The sequence below is a fragment of the Netta rufina genome (genome assembly GCF_964035555.1).
Source record: "Netta rufina genome assembly, chromosome: 21".
NCBI lineage: Eukaryota > Metazoa > Chordata > Aves > Anseriformes > Anatidae > Netta > Netta rufina.
In genome coordinates, this window is record NC_140145.1 from 9,004,149 (window position 1) to 9,020,635 (window position 16,487).

The following is a 16,487-nucleotide window of genomic DNA, read 5'->3' on the forward strand; positions in this document are numbered from 1 at the left end:
GTCACTTGGAGCACGTTGTGCTAGCAGAACTTTAAGGCTGTTGAAGGTAGAGGGAGTAAAGAGCAAGCCTAGCAGTTAGGGATCGATAGGATTGTGATGCTTCAAGCAGTTTGTGAAGTGAGAGCAGCTTTGTAGGTAAAACGGCCCTCAACAGCATCCGATCAGGGTATCCCCGGTCCTCTTGCCCAACACAGGCCCTGCTTCTCTTCACAACAAGTTCCAAACAGACTGACCAGGGCACCAACAGGTTGAGAAAGGAGCATTCCCCATCCTGTAGGCACCAATTTAAATTTCTCTACTTTGCTGGCTATCATTTCACAAAATCTACAGGACTTTACTAACCTTAGATATCCTCCTTTCTCAAATGAGATTTAAATAATTAAAGAAAGAAAAAAAACCTGTGAGGGTGGTCAAACACTGCAAGATGGTGCCAGAGGTGCTGAAGTTTTCATCCTCAGAGTTTTTCAAACCAGGACTGGCCCCAGCCCTGAGCAACCGGCTGCAGCTGGCCCTGCCTTGATGTGAGCAGGGCGTTGGACCAGAGCATCTCCAGACCTCAGCTATTCTGCGAGGCTGCAGTTTTACTGGACTGTAAAAAGCCAGTTCACATCAAAGGAAAATGAAAGGGGTCAGGGGCCAGGTTCAGGGGTTAGGGCAGGGCTCAGGGTCAGGAGTCATTTAAACAGAAGCGTAATAAATCTATGGCCCCGTCTCCTTGACTTTCATCATTTATTCAGGAATATAAGTACAATTAAGTGGCTTGGGTTATTTGCCTTAAAAACAGGAATGTCAGGAATGTAAACAAGAATATGGAAATGTCACATGGTTAACAACACTGTCCAAAAATGCATCGTCTAAATCCTATAAATACCTGAGATCAAATACCAACCTCAACATTTTTTCATTCTGCCATTTTTAAGTACTAGAAATAGAATTTCTATATGGATACACGAACAACTTTCCAACAGTGTTTTTGTACCTCGGACACCAAAGAAATACTTGCTTGCTAATAATTCAGGAGCTATGACGAAGATGCTTGTGTGTCAAATGAGAACGGACCAAACATTCGTTTATGCAACTAATTTAACATTTCCTTGTCTGTCAAGTTCCACAATACCAAGTTCTTTTAAGATTCGTATTCTTGAGTCAGTGGCTTTCATATTCATCTTGTTCATCTGCAAAACACTCAGCGCGGCACTGTAAGGCAAGAGCAAACTGCTTAGCAAAACAGGGTATCAAACAGCAGGTCTGTCAGAAAACGGCTAAAAAGCCCATATTGTTTAAAGAATGATTTTTAAGAAGTGTTCCATAATTCTCATACTTGTTGAGATTGTCATCAACTTTACTGTGCTGCATTAATCTAAGAACAATCACTTCCTAATCCAGCTTCGGGATTAAAGAGACAGAATTTCCGGGCTTAAAACTTCCTCATTTTTGCCATCACCTTCAAGAGATCTGCAGCACTAATCCCAGGAAGGGGTCAGGGCTTGTGGGAGAGATAAGGGGTGGTGGTGGCAGAGTTCAGGGTCAGCCTTTACCATTAGGATTTTGAAAAAAACAAACAGCCTGTTTCTGAAGAATCTGACATTTGGTATTGTAAATTATCCAATTATAAATGCCACTTTTCTACGAAGAAATTTAGGCTGTTTTGTATGATGGCCTAACACTTTGGGATATATACCTAACCAGGAAGGCCATCAGGGAGCAAAATCAAATGCGAAGTCAGAGCAACAAATGGTTAACTAGCTGTTTGTTTCATTTGAAAATGGTGAATTTCTTTACAACTTACAAAATTCTTAGTAATGAGTGGCTGTAAGTCTCACCTGTTCTTATTTACAATGAAGTGGTTAAATAGCTCCCTGTACAAGTTGTTCACGTCTGCTAGTTTAACAGAGCTTCTGATACTCCTTGGTACGGACACAAGCATTTCCTCAGTCAACGGTTTGAATTTTGACTCTAAAAAAAACGAAAATAGAAGGTATTTTTTTCTTCAGAAATCAGGCCAAAGACAAGACAGTACTTTAACTTCTTTTTAAGAAAACACTGGAATAGGTCTACATGGTCTGACTGAGAGATTTGCCCCTGTTGTACTAGGGGTAAAATTATTTGAAGGCATAACTGCCGTTTCAGAAAGTACAACAGCTTAAGTTATTAATTGCTGAATTCTGGGTAATAACTTGATATGTTTAAATAGCAGAGAACTATTAGAGTTCAATATTAGAGATGGAAGTCTTAGGAGAGATTAGTATTAATCCCAAAGGTTACTTACTGGGGCTAGGTGTAGGGGGTGGGGAGAATCAGACTTAAGGGTCAAACAAAAAAACAGTGGAAAATTCTTCCTGCACTTACCTTCAATTGAGCTGGGAACTACAGATCCTGAACAAAATGGCTAAAAATAAACAAGAGATAATGTTAGGATTTCTTGGAGTTCAGTTTAGAAAGCAGGTTCTGCAATTTCATTTCTGTATTAGCAATTACATTTTACCATTGGATAACCAAGGGTCTTGCAACCACTGCAGTAAACAGCAGAATCTGAGGCATTAAACAAATCCTGGTTTCAAATAAAATAAGTTTGAAGATAGGAACAAGATTCATATGCAGATCAGATGAACTTCTTCAGCTTTCTCCTTTGCATTCCAGTACCGATGTAGTTAAAAGCACTGCACAAGCAGCAACGGAAAAAAATGGCTTTCCTATTCTCAGGCAACCTTCAGAGGCTGACAGTCCTGACAAGCAAAAGGTAGCTAAACCCAGCCTTCCTCAGCCAGAAAATAAATACAGCACTGACAAAAAATCCCAGGGCCTTTGTGGCAGCTTTCCATTCCTTCTGCCTTTCAGAGAACTTGTAGAATATCTTCAAAACACACTCACTGACAACATAGGAAACAATACCAATTAAACTGGCCTCAGCAGCAGTAGGATATGGCTACATTTTGCACTGGGGCTGTTTATGCCAGCTATATCTTAAGTGCTTTAGAATAATGGAAAGACAAAAACAGAGCATTTATCAAGACCATTATACTCTATTAACTTTGTTTACTATTTTGCTTTTATTATGAGACCCAGACCAAACCTTTGCAGATAACTATACTAAGACTCTGTGCCTCAAGAAGCTCTGGGAGAATATCCAACTTTTTAACAAGTATTCGTTTAGATTTATGTTCTATCACATTACAGTTAGAATACACTTAAACTATTGCTGGTCATATTCCAAACTTTATTTAAGATTTCACAGGAAATTAAATCATCAACTTAATCAGTACACAGTAAAGCTGGAAAGATTTGCGAGGAACTTCAGCTCACTTCTGAAAAACTCCATTCAACTGAGTGATATTAAGGTACAGAAACAGCCCTTCTGACTTGAGTTGAGCTACTCAGGATTAATGGTTTCTGGAATACTGACACTCTGTGGCCTAATTACCTCTTCCGCTAGCGATTCCATTTCTTTAACAGTCTGACAGGTTAACTGCTGTGCTGCAGTCTGTTCTTCTTCTGACAGAGGTGAGCGCTAGAAAATAAAAAGATACCAAGAACTCTGATACTTCCAGTTCCTAGGGTGATGATATTTACAAATGAACTCAGTGTTTCACATGCAAACTAACAGTAAATTCCTATGTTGCTTCAAATGAAAGCAAGTTGACAAGCTTAGTATTTCTGAAAACCTAATCACAATGTTCCTTTAACACTGTAGTATAAATGGCTCAATGAAAATAAAATGAGTTATTCAATATAAAGAAGTATTTCACTTGAAGAGTTAAGTTTCTCCATAACATTTTAATCAATTTTTTTTTTTAGGAAATAGTTAAGTACAACATTAGCTAAAAAGTCTAAATGTAACTCTAGAGACACAACAGTCTTCCACTGTAACAAAATCCTATATGTAAATTGTTCTTGGCATCGCATCCTTGGAACACAGAGAGAGAAAATATTTTTTCTTCCTGTGACATAATAATTATTGTCTTTTAAATCATTATATGGTACGTTTTCTCTATAGAGACTTACCACTACCTTGTCTAGATCTGTTGACAGATTAAACACAATGTCAGGGCACTGTCATCAGAACGCTGATGGGAGAGCTCAGATCCAGGAGAATGCTTTAGTCACACCCATCCTATCTCTGCCTCTACATTATCAATTAAGATTTTTCATCTAAATCACTTTATTTGTAGGGGGACAAAAGCAATGCTTCCACAACCTTTTCAAAATTGTAATGCAGCAATGTCTGAAGACCACTTACAAAAATGCTGGGGGGAGTTCAGAGGCATTATCACACTGAGAGGAAACACTTCTTTGTGCTAACTATATTGCCACCCATACATTACAGTGTATTTTTAGCTTATGCATTTTAGACAGTGAAAAAACATTTGTCACTTAAAAGCTTTTCAAAAATTGGTTTCTCTTTCTAATTTCTTTAAGGTAGCTACTTTTAAAAAGAAGTCATCACAGGACTGGGACACAGCTGTGAAACTATTCAAACGTCATACTATCCACTTACAGCATAACTTTAATTCAGACTAAATACCACTAGTTTAACTGATGAGTGATAAATCAGGTTAGTGATTTACAAAAATAGTTTTGATCTTGCAAACATTTCTTCTGGTAAACTGTTCTCTTATTTTCTACAAGCCTATGCATTTAAGAGTTTCCAGTGAAACCACTCACATCTATGCAGAGGTTACACAAACGCATGGGCATTTACAGGCGTGAGAGCCGAGGTACTGAAATGAGACCGCTACCTGAAGATCAGCGTGCTGCTGTAGTGTCTGAACCATCTTCATTGTGTTCTCTAGGGCAGCACGGATGCCGTTCATGGATTCCTTCTGCTCTAAGGAAACTTTTTCCAGCTGCATACATAATGTTTTATAACGAGATTTCACCACCGAGAGTTCTTCTAAGAGAGTAACCGGGTTTTCCTATGTGGAAATTAAAGGTACATTTAAACTGTTCAAGAAGAAAAAATTCATGCTGCCACATAAGATTTAAAAGCATAGGAGTCAGAAAAACAAGAATATAACGTGAAACAACCCTTTACAATGAAAAGTGCAGCTGAGAGTATCTTTCACCCATACATTTAGTTTTTCATGTGCACAAACGATAGGTGGTGTTAATAAACCAGTACAACTCTGTGGTTAATAGCTTTTCTGATTTGGAATAAATTAGGGACTTATAAAAAAAAGATTATTTTTCCACTATGTCACAATACACATGGAGGCAAGGACTTATTTATAAAGGCTTCTACATACTGCCATTTATTGTTTTCATCTTTCTCTCATCCATTCCCAGCTCTGTATTTAGTCACTGCTGACTAGCAAGTGTATCTTTGGTCTCCCACTGAGGACGAGTTATAGCCAAGATAGGACACTCTCTGTGAAAATTAGGTATTAACATTTCTCATTTCTCAGAGTGAAACATGGGAGAACTTCACTATACCAAGAATTTAGGGTTTTCTCACAGTTTCTGCACTAAATTCATATTATGCCAGTTATCCTGGTGTATGATGCAAGAAAGACATTATAGTAAAAAAACATCAAATAAAAGAACTTTCACGTTTCCATATTAAAGAATAAAACCTATTTATTACCAACTTCACGCAGAATGCAATAAAAGTTATTAATTTAATTTGAAAATACTACCTCTGCTGACAGATTATCAGGAAGACTTTTCATTATTTCAAACTCCAGTCTGTGTTGAATATAATCCAGATCAGATTCTGCCTTCTGGAACTAAAATATTTAGGATTAGCCACGTTATATTTAAGAAGAAATGCAGACAAACCCCAACCATTTGCCTTTCCTGTATTTCAGGAAAGCAGAAGACAGATGCCTTCTCTGCTCCTCCAATCTACTCCATTAGAGGATGGTTGCCAATTACACTGACACTCATCTAGCCTGAAAACTATAAAGCAATAAACTTTGAGACTTCTAATCCTGTAATTTTATAAGTTAAAACCCGTCATCCAAAGAGCTACACAGTATCCAGGTAATAAAAAGCAACGCAGTAGGAAACCACTTTGCAGAATTACTTCGATACCTTACATGTAAGCTCTCAGCCGCAGACATTACCCCATTTGCCATACCCGGTACAAACGTAAGTCTGGACATGAACATTTTCCTCTTGTGTGCCATTTAAGCAAGCGTATACACACACTTCTACTGATTGTAGCCTCTTTATATTTATCTAACCTAAATTAGACCATATTTGCTTTATATCTTTCCGCTACTCCCGTGTTCCTACAGCTCCCCAAATGCATGACAGCTCCCCAAAGCGTTCCCACCCATTCCAGCATTACGTGCCCTTTCAGTGCCAAACCTCTCATGTTTGTAAGCAGTACTCCAAAGAGCGAAGTTACAGCAAGACACAAGAACAGTGCATCTTTTCTCAACAGATCTTCACATGTTGCAGATGTTTGATTTTTTCCCCGACATTAATATACATTCCATCAATTTATAAAGCTTTCCCTTGGCTAGTTACTTTTCAAACATTACCAATTCTCCCAGCTAAACCATAATACTAGGCTGTTTATCCAGCAGAAACTATGAATAAGTGTTGAAGAGCAAAGTGTATCAGAGATTTTGTTATTAATTATACGAGGAATGAATTCTCTCAGATTATTATAGCAACCATTACACATTTTATTGTTCCCCAGTAAGCCAGAGCAGATAATAAATAGATAATAGATAATAAAATTGATGACATCACATTTATTTCCTCAGGATAAATAACCCACCAGAGAGTTATCTAATTGCCCTGTAAAACAGTCTGCTGATAGCATTATTACTTAATTAATTTTAGCCTGCGATTTTAATACCTATTAAGGACTTCTCTCTAAAGAAAGGCAGTTTTCCCAGTTCACAAAAAGAAACCAAGAAAAACTCATTATTTTCTCAATGTAATCATTTGGCGATTTTACAGTCATGGAGGAGACTATGATGAAAGCAAGTTCAAGATACTTATAACATAGCTCACAGTAGCTTTCACTAATTATGCTGAGCTTAGCAATGAAGTAATCATTCCGACTTTTAGGATCAAAATAAGGCTGTTTGTTAACTGCACCCCAAAGTATTAACTAGCAGCACTTACAGCTAAAGCCACAAACTTCAGTGTGCTTTGGAGGTAGCCTTTAGTAACCACTCATGATAAAACAGGAAGGATAAAGCTTGTTAATACACTACTTTTTTTTTTTTTTAAGGAGTTCACGAGAGACTTTTCCTAAGGGATCAACTATTCCTGTGCTCCTCCATTAGCAAACATTTTTTGTTTTTCACTTCTAGGGACAGGCACGCCAGAACAACTGTTTTCTGCTTTTCTCTACCTCTTTCCTCTGACTGCTAACTCTTGGGAATGCAGACAACAAATATGGGTGGCTTTTAAAATTATCCATGAAGCTCTGCTCTTGGAATATTTCAACACTGATAATTTGAGATTTCCAGGATAACAATAAGCCATTAACAATACGCTGCTACTGTGATTCAGGACCAAAAAAAAGCATTATTTTATAACTATTTATTTCTTGCTGTATCTCAGGAAACACGCACCTGCAAGAATCTCACCTTAGCGTTATAGGTCAGGACCATTTGTATGAATTCTCTACAACAGTCACACAGAAAATGCACTTTATGTGATGTACAGTTGTAATTTACTCATAGGCTTAGTGGAAAGCATTAGAAACTGTGAGGCAACTCTCAAGCCATTGCTGCATGCTCTGCTTTCAGATGCTTTGACAATACTATTGCACTGCTAGCTGTAAAGTACAGTAGTGCAATAAAGTCAGAGCATTCGTTAGCAGCAAGAATTCGAAACAAGTAATCAATACATTCAAAATACGTATTGGAAAAAATATGTCAGCTGTTTCTGTGGGTCAGACGTTTGGTAAGGCAACATTCACCCAGTCCTAATACAGACATGCAAGAACCTTCATGTTTCTAGACATTGTTATTGGTCATAATCACTGTCATTCCACTGACCAGAAGAGGAAAAAAAAAACACACCCAACAAAATGCTCAACGGATCCGTCAGAAATTCATTTTTGCACTATTTGGTGCTCTTTTAACTGGCAACTGCATTTCAAAGTTTATGTCTTTTTAGGTTTGTCTCATAGCAAGTGGAAATGGTAAACCTCTATCAGACAGATGCTCTTAAACTGTGTTACAGAGAACATTTTATGGACACACGAGTTTATTCGGTCACTTTAAACTGCACGTGAACACACCCTCATTTCCAAACACCGTGGATATAAATTATCACTGGGGTTACCTTGTGCCTGTTAGAGGACCATGAACTGGGGGTGTACTTCATGCATCTCCATACAGCAGTTTCTCTTTTTAATAAAACCAGTAACTTCATATACAAAGGCTGGGGACTGGGCGGGTCTGACAGCATTACTGTTCTTAATAAGAAAACGCAAGGAACAGAGGAACGGGGAGGAGAGAGATGGCTGATGGCTGATGCACTCAGAACAACCTGAGCCAACTTAGGACATTACTGTAGAAAACCCTGCAGGCTTTAAGAATCCTACACAGTGTTCCTTCCTCTTTGCAGGGCACTTACTTCTAAGGACACGCACACAGAGTTGATGGGATTTGTCATTAAATACTGTTGCAGGAAGAACGGCCGAAAACACGACAGACACCAGTATGTTCAGATCATGCTCCCCTTTATTGCCCGAATAGCCTGACTTTTATAGCATACTTAACAGGGGCAGATAGTGTCTCACACAAGATTATTGGTCAAAAGCACTCAGACAAACAACTGCAAGAAAACAACCCCACCTGCAAGAAAACAACCCCTTTGTTATTAGCAGTCATGTAAATCCCATCCTTGAAGCCAGCTGCTGGCAACAATATTTTTCTAAATTCCTCAATTGGGTGATGTGGGAACACTGTCATGGGAACTCCTCATAGTCGTCCTGGTAGCTTGGTTTGCTCAGCTACAGCAAACCATGGGATCTTTGCTGTTTCAAAAATCCCTCAACAAAATACCACTTCACAAATAAAAATAAAAAGTTTACAATCTCACTTTGGAGTTGTTTTTCAAAGCACCTTTGGTCTCAGACATAACAGCGACTTAGGACTCGCGGCTCCGTAACCCGGGGAGTAACGCCGACAGCATTGCTGGCCAATGCCCTTTTAACATTGCACTGCTTTGTGTACGATCACTAGTAGTACAACATAAAAAGGGCACTGGACAGACACCGCTCAGAGAACAGAGGAGGTCCATTGCAACAGAAATTCAGTCACAGGAATTAACTAAGTCGCTCTGACCGAAGCACTCTCACGGCATCTGCCCCTTTATCCATTTGGTATCAAGTTTTACTAAAGGAATGTCCACCAAACTCAAGTTTCTTCTGCTGCACACCACTGAAGTGCATACTGGAAAGCATTGCTAACGAGCCAGCTTTACAATCTGTCTCCTAATGAAGCTCCTAATGAATGTTGTGGGTCATTCAACACTTATTATTATTGTACTTTGAGCACTAGCCTCAGAGAACTGAAGACTACCTGGCATTTTCATTCACATCGTTTTTAAGCTCCTACACAAGAGTTTATGCCTGGTACCATGAGACTAAAATGAAACTTTTCAGGAAATGCATGTCAAAACCTCTGGGGGAAATACAAGTGTTGTTTTATCTCACTTCTGGGGAGAGATCCAGCCAGGGACGCCACCTTCTGCAGGAAGGACTTAACAGAAGACTCAAACAGAAAAATGTCAGGCTAAGGGGTACATTTCAAAATCAGTTGGGTTTCAAATGGATTCCCCAGATGGTTTTGGATAATCAGGACAGGGGGAAAGACCAAGTCAGAATCTCCAAACTTCTGGAAGTTTGTATGAGCCATCTGTGCAGATAATTGACCCCACTGAGGTCTCCACATGTCAGTGCAAGATGCTTTTGGTGTACTTGTAACATGGAACGTCAGACAGTGACACATTACCATCTCCTTCCACTGCCATATATAAACACCCCCATTAACTTTATGGGCAACTAATCAAAATACCTCTTTAATTATTTACATGTCCTAAAGTGAGGAATTAGTAGTCCAACTTTAAAAGCACAGCTTTCACTAAAACAGTGAAATAAACCATAACACTCTGAAAAACAAACAAACGACAAGAACAAAACCAAAACCTACTACAATAACAACAAACACACAGCTAGCCTGGGTGTTTCTAAGCAGAATTACACAGAAAAAAAAAAAAAGTTACAAGGAAAAACAAAATTACTCAAACTGGGCTTTAAAACAGCAACAACTAACAAAAGACACAGGGAGCTGAAGCACACACTGTGGGCAGGGCTGAGGTTTTGAATCTGCCACTGGAACAACTTCAGAGCTCTGACAAGAGTGCAGCATGTCACTGAAATCAAACACTACACGTGTTATTCTGAGTGTCTGGTATGATTACCACAGGTCTGTAACTACAGGAGAACAAAAATAACCTCAAAAAGTATGGGTACTTCACAATAAAATTGTGGTTTGAAAGTGCAATTAAACTGAGGACTAGGTAAGGGTTTGAATCCTCTGCTGACAACGCTCAGCCCCTTCTTTCTTTTCAGGCCACCCTCACTTAGCTGCTGCTGATGCTTTCGGGGATGTGCTACACTGGTACTGGAGAAAAGTGACTGAAGAACATTAAAAAGTAAACTAAAAGTTTAAAGTGAGCAGCTGGCAGCACACCAGCTCTGTGTATCAGTGAGAGCCTTGCACACAGCAGGTTAAGGGATGGTGTTGATGTGCAATGTTCCCCATCACGTTCTCCTTCTGTTTTCCTAGATTTTTTTTTCTCCCCTTTAATGGTGTGTGTACTGATAAACTCTTTTTTATTTTTAAATTAAAACCAAGGTTGCCAGAAGGCAGGAAAACAAAAACAAAACAAAACAAACAAAAAAAAACCCAACCACATAAATAGAAATTAGACTGTGTCTGTAGCGAATAGCGTCTTTTCCCACATCTCCTGACGAGGCCCTTTCTGGTTTGACAATTACCGCACCTAACAGCCCATTGAAACCACACAACTTTGACATTTTTGGAATTCCAACGATTCCTGGAAGTCCCCAAAAAAAACAACAAAAAAAAAAAAACAACAAAAATCACCACAAAGGAGCACCGGGTTTTGGAGAATTACCTCACGCGCGGACTGAGGCCCCGCAATTCAGCAACATCGCGGAGTCCCCCGGGGCTCCAGAGCCGCCAGGGCCCCTCGCAGCCCCCCGGGCAGCCCGGTGCTGAGGGCGGGCGGCCCGGCAATGCCGGTCCCGGCCGGGCGAGGCGCTGCGGGCGGCTCCTTCCCCCCCCCCGCTCCCTTCCCCCGGTGCCGGTCCCGGTCCCGGCCGGGCCCCGCGGCCTCCCCTCAGCCCCTCAGCGCTGGGCGGGAAACCTCCACTCCCCCCCTCCCCCCCCCCCCCACGTTATGGAATGGCCCATCCCAACCCGCCCCCCCCCCCCCGCGGGGACAATGGGCCAGCCCAGGTGTGAGTCCTGTGTGTTCCCCCCCCCCCCCCCTCCGTTCCTTTCTCCTTTCCTTTTCCCCCCCCGCGCTGTGAGGAATGGACTCGCCCAGCAGCGCGCCGCTCCACGCCCCCCCTCCCTCCGCGCGCGTGGCCGGGGGGGGGCAGCGGAATGGAACGGTCCAACCCGGCCCGGCCCAACCCGGCCGCTACGAGGACCGCGCCCCCCCCCACCCCCCCCTCCCTTTCCCCACCCTCCCAAACCGAGGCCCGCGGCCCCCTTCTCCCCCTCAGGAGGCAGCTCCGGGGCTCGGCCGCCGCCCCCCGGCCCCGCCGCCGCCCGCCCCGGCCTCACCATGGTCTCGAGCCTGGCGAGCGCCGTCTCCATGTTGAATAGTTGACATTCCTCAGGCGGCGGCGGAGGAGATGCCCGCCCCCCGCGCCGCGGGCCGCGGAGAGACGGGGCTCGCCATTGGGCAGCTGTCAGTCGGAGCCGGCCTCCCATTGGTTGGGCGCTGAGGGAGGGCCGTCGCTATTGGGCGGGAGGGGATGTAAACCCTGGCGGAGGTACGGGGGTGCTGATTGGGCGCCGCGGGGAGCGGCGGGCGGGGATTGGTTCGCGGAGGGAGCGCCGCGAGACGGAAGGGGGGTGGAGTGGGGGAGGGCGGGGATTGGCTGGCGTAGGGAGCGCTGGGCTGCTATTGGCGGGGGGCTGTGCTCCTGCCCGCCTCCTTTCAACCCCATTGGCCCGTCCCAGCTCCATCCTTCCTCTGATTGGTCAGCCTCAAACCCTTCCACCCAATGACGGGAGCGGAGCAGCGCCCGGCCCGCGATTCCCCCCCTCCCCCGCCCCATCTCCCTTCACCTCACCCGTCGAGCTGAGGGGAGGGAGCCCGCGTCCTCCTAGCGACCAATCAGCGCGCGGATTACGTGGGGGGAAAGGGAGGGGACGGCTGAGAGCGGCGCTCCCATTGGCTACGCGCCGCGCGGGGCCCGGTTTGAATCCGTGGCGCCGGCCGTGAGGTGAGCGGCGGCCGGGGGGGGACCGGGACTTGTGAGGGGGGGAGTCCCCCCCCATGGCCCCCGTCGTGTTTGCCCTTCGCTCCTTATATGGCGAGTTTGCCGTCCCCACATCAAATTTCATGTTTTTTTGTTTTTTTTTTTTTTTTCCACGTTTTCACCATAATCTCTCCGTTTCTGACAGGAATGGCCAAGTGCAGGCGTCGGCGGAAAGCCAGAGCCAGAGCGAAACGGCGCCTGACAGGGAAAGGAGGTGCCGCCGGGCCCCGCGGCTCGGGCTGTGCTGCGCCGCTGTAAGAAGCTCCGTTTTTGGCTAAATTTGTGGTTTTTTTTAACTTAATTTCTGCGTCCCGTCTTTGCTTGTGCTGATACATGGAGCTGAGGTAACAGAACGGCGTCCGGAGCCCACTGAGAGCCTGGGCTGCGCGCTGTGGGGCTGCGTCAGCTCGTGTATCCCCTACTGCTCCATCTGGCGTTAGCTTTAACGTGTAGAAGCAGTTAAGATTCGAAATACTTATTTTTTTTATGACCTATTTGGTGCTGGAACACTTTTCAGCGTTTTCTAGCCTTTCCTGGCCTCTGTGCTCGTGTTTACTACACTGACCCCTGCTGTTGCTAGTACTTATCCTTTACTCACTGTTATCTTGCTCACTGTTACCTTTTTCAAAGACCGGAATTAAAAATATTTATAATATAAGTATAATTATGACCTCATTCTGAACTATTCTGTCCCAGGTCAGCAGGTGACCTTCCGCCAGACCCACCCTCTGTCCCAAGCCACCCATCCTCACGCTGGTCATTAGCCTTGCCCAGTGTAAGAAGCATGGTAAAGCCTCTTACAACAACGGTGTCGTTCTGGTATTGCTGGTGCCAGAACACTGTTGCGCAGGTAAGTTTTCTGCTTTTCTGGGTTTTGACAATGTGTGAGGTCAGCCTTAGAACTCAAATGCAAGATATGTCAAATATGAAAAGTAAGCTGTAAACTTAATTACGTCTATTGAAACATCTAAATATATATCGTGTTTATTGTTGAAGGAGTAACTATGAGAAAATGTCCAAGGTTGCTATAAACATTAAAAACATATCTGAAATTGGAGTTTGTATATGGCAGCATCAGCAGGATTTGCAGTGTCAGGAGTTGCAGTCTTTCTTTAATAGCAGAGGTGGCTGTGTTCACTTTTCAGCTCCAATGTGAATTAAACCTTAGAATTCCTAGATGAAGTTAAAAGGCTTTTTTTGAGAAAGTTGTTCCTGCCAAGGAACTATTTGGTGAAACTGTATCTTCCTGCAGTGCCTTTCTGTTGACCTCAATGAGAAGACCCTGTGACAGAACTTTCATCAGTAGTTATCTCTGTATCTGGAAATATAACTGAAAATATTTGTTTCTTTTTATGCTCAGAGTTTTAAGATGGTTAAAGAGACAATATTTCCATCACAAATCTACTTAAGGGAGCTAAACACATTCAGAGAGCAGCTGGAAAAGTTGGAGACTGAATTCTCCAGACTACAGGGAATGCTCCAGGTCAGTGTTGATCCCTTTGGGGCAGGGTAATGTTGGCTTGTGTAGGGATCTGTGGTCAGTGAGGAGAAAATCAAGACCTCCTCACCGGGGAGTGCTTCACCTCTTCTTCACGTTCAGCATTACTAAGCTGCAGTTACCTGATGGCTAAAGGGAACTGGCTTTCTGGTGAACATCCTAAGAGGGCATCTGCATCTCTCTGGATCAACTGAATCCACAAGCTTTACTAAATTCTACCAATTTTTATTAGTGGATTTAATATTCTCTTGCTTATTTGTATTGTTTTCAGATGAATGGAGTTGTGACTTCGTCTTCAGAAAATTCTATTTGTCAAAAGTGCAATAAAACAACACTGGGTGCTCCCGCACAAACGCAGATGGGCCCGCTGTCATCCCTGTGCACGCCTCCTGCAGTACAGCCACAGCCTGTATCTGCGCCCCCTCCACCACCTCCTCCTCCTCCACCACCACCATCGCTGCCCCCACCAAAACTGCCTCCAGCACCTCTCCTCCTCAAACGGGGCAACGGCTCTAAAGCACTTCTGGTAGGGAGTAAGAAGGTTCTTCTGTTTCTGCACTCGTGGCTGGGTTCTTGGGACCCAGTTCATCAGGAACACGTGTCATCGTGAAGGATGGGTCACTTGCTGATCCTAACTGCCCTTCCAACCACCTCTTATTTTCAGGCACCGTCACAAAAAAAGGATGTGCCAATGCAGATCACTCTCAAAGATCTCCTGAATGTAAAACTAAAGAAGACGGAGAGCAACCTGAGAACAGACAAGGTAAACCAGAGGATGTGTGTATAAATGGTGTATTGGGGGCAGCTCTGCACTGGAATCGGTGTATATCCTGCAGCGCTTGTCTTAGCATTTCATAGAATTCTTCAATAAATTAATTATTCTCTGGCAAAAACTCAGTGATCAAGTTTAAGGAATCGTTCTAATTCTGCATGTGGGCATTTGAAATGAAGAAATCAAGTGACTAATGTCAGATGATGTGCTGGACAGGTCTAATTTTACATTAAGGGCATGTAGCTTTATGTCTGTGTTAGCAGTATATTTGCACCTTCTTTTGCCTATCTAAAATCTTGTTTGCAGTTTTGTTTCTTTAAATAAACCTATCTTTGTCCAAGACGCATCAGAATCTTCAGGATTCAAAAAAGCATAAAAACCCTAAGCATAGAAATCTCTCAGAATATCAATATTAAATAAATCTCATATCAGCGAGGCCTTCTGAAGTCTATCTGTGGTAACATTTCTTTTCTAACTTCAGGCAGGATCACCAGTGAAGACACGCAGGGCATTAATTACAGTCTCAGATTTACAAAGTGTTAGTCTGAGATCTAAATCCAAGCCATCAGCTCACATTACAAACTCCTTAACGTAAGACACTTTCTTCCTTTCTTTGTTCTTAGATTTTTCTGTTCAGAACAGATTTTTCTGTTCAGAACAATGATGAACACTATTTACACAGTGGAAAATGTTTCATTTTAACACTTTTTCCAGTAGTACCCCACCTAAAAATCAGTTAGATCTTCGAAAACATCTGAAGAAGGTCAATATACAAAGGTAAGTCCCATTCTTGTTTTGTTTTTCTAAATAAAATTAGAGAACTAATTTAACTAGACAACTAATTCCCTTTGTTTCCAATCTTTTCAGAAGTCCGGGTGGCACTCCACTAAACAAAGAAAACATTGAGTGTGGGACCGGGTTGACACCAATAATGACACAGGCATTACGGCGCAAATTTCAGGCAAGTTGTGATGTCTGTAACGATGAGCTGGCCTTAAAATCCATACAGTTGCATACTGACTCTTTTCCTATGATGCAGTGCTGTTGGTATACGTTAGGTAATCTCCCCATAATTCTCATCCAAAAGTGCCAAGTACCCACAAATAAGGGTGCTTGTTCTACTGATTCCCATTTTAACAGTAAGGAAACTGCAGGATGGAAATACCCTTGCCCATCCTTGGTTATTTGACCATGCGAAGAAGAAAAGTTGCTTTTTTGATGGCCATTCTCGTGCATTCAGTGCTATCTCCAACATCATACTTCCAATTTCCTGGAGAACAAAATCTGACGGTTAATAACATCTTGAGGATTGGCTGTGTCTGTTTTCTTTTATGAAATGTCAGTTAAGAATCACGTTATTTTATCTCAGCAGCAATTAGTACTAAGTTCGTTTTCCAAGATCTGACCCTGTTCTTGTTTTACCAGATGGCTCATCCAAAAAGTCCTTCGCCAGCCCGGCTGAGTGCTGCAAGCAGCTTTGATGAACAGAAGTAGGTTCATGGAACAGTGTATTTTTCGTTTGTGGTCAGGAAGCCACTTGAATTCAATTTTTATGTCACACAGACAGTGAATCTGTAAGTAAATGCAGTACATTTGAGAAGGGGGCATTTTGAAAACACTATTGGAAATCTGCCTTTTTTAAAGGCAACATATTTCTAATGTGTCTCAGACTGGTTCCATCTTCTCTGATAATGAAGGAAAAAAAAAATCCTGAGATT

General features: G+C 42.6%; 2 protein-coding genes across 2 annotated transcripts; one reads left to right on the forward strand and one right to left on the reverse strand.

The window, feature by feature from the left end:
- Positions 1-738: 738 nt before the first annotated feature.
- Positions 739-11,852, reverse strand: SKA2 (spindle and kinetochore associated complex subunit 2). Its single transcript, XM_084299850.1, has 7 exons — positions 11,796-11,852; positions 5,634-5,723; positions 4,737-4,913; positions 3,422-3,508; positions 2,350-2,389; positions 1,824-1,956; positions 739-1,197 (listed from the first exon to the last, which is right to left on the reverse strand). Exons 1-7 carry the CDS (start codon positions 11,826-11,828, stop codon positions 1,071-1,073), a joined length of 687 nt encoding a protein of 228 aa, XP_084155976.1. The 5' UTR covers positions 11,829-11,852; the 3' UTR covers positions 739-1,070.
- A 794-nt stretch (positions 11,853-12,646) lies between these two features.
- On the forward strand, positions 12,647-16,263 carry PRR11 (proline rich 11; the record flags this gene model as incomplete). The annotated part of the gene is made up of 9 exons (XM_084299955.1): positions 12,647-12,753; positions 13,196-13,349; positions 13,860-13,982; positions 14,269-14,523; positions 14,662-14,760; positions 15,251-15,360; positions 15,487-15,546; positions 15,637-15,730; positions 16,195-16,263. The coding sequence occupies 9 exons, from the start codon at positions 12,647-12,649 to the stop codon at positions 16,261-16,263; spliced, it is 1,071 nt and encodes a 356-aa protein (XP_084156081.1).
- Between the last annotated feature and the right edge of the window lie 224 nt (positions 16,264-16,487).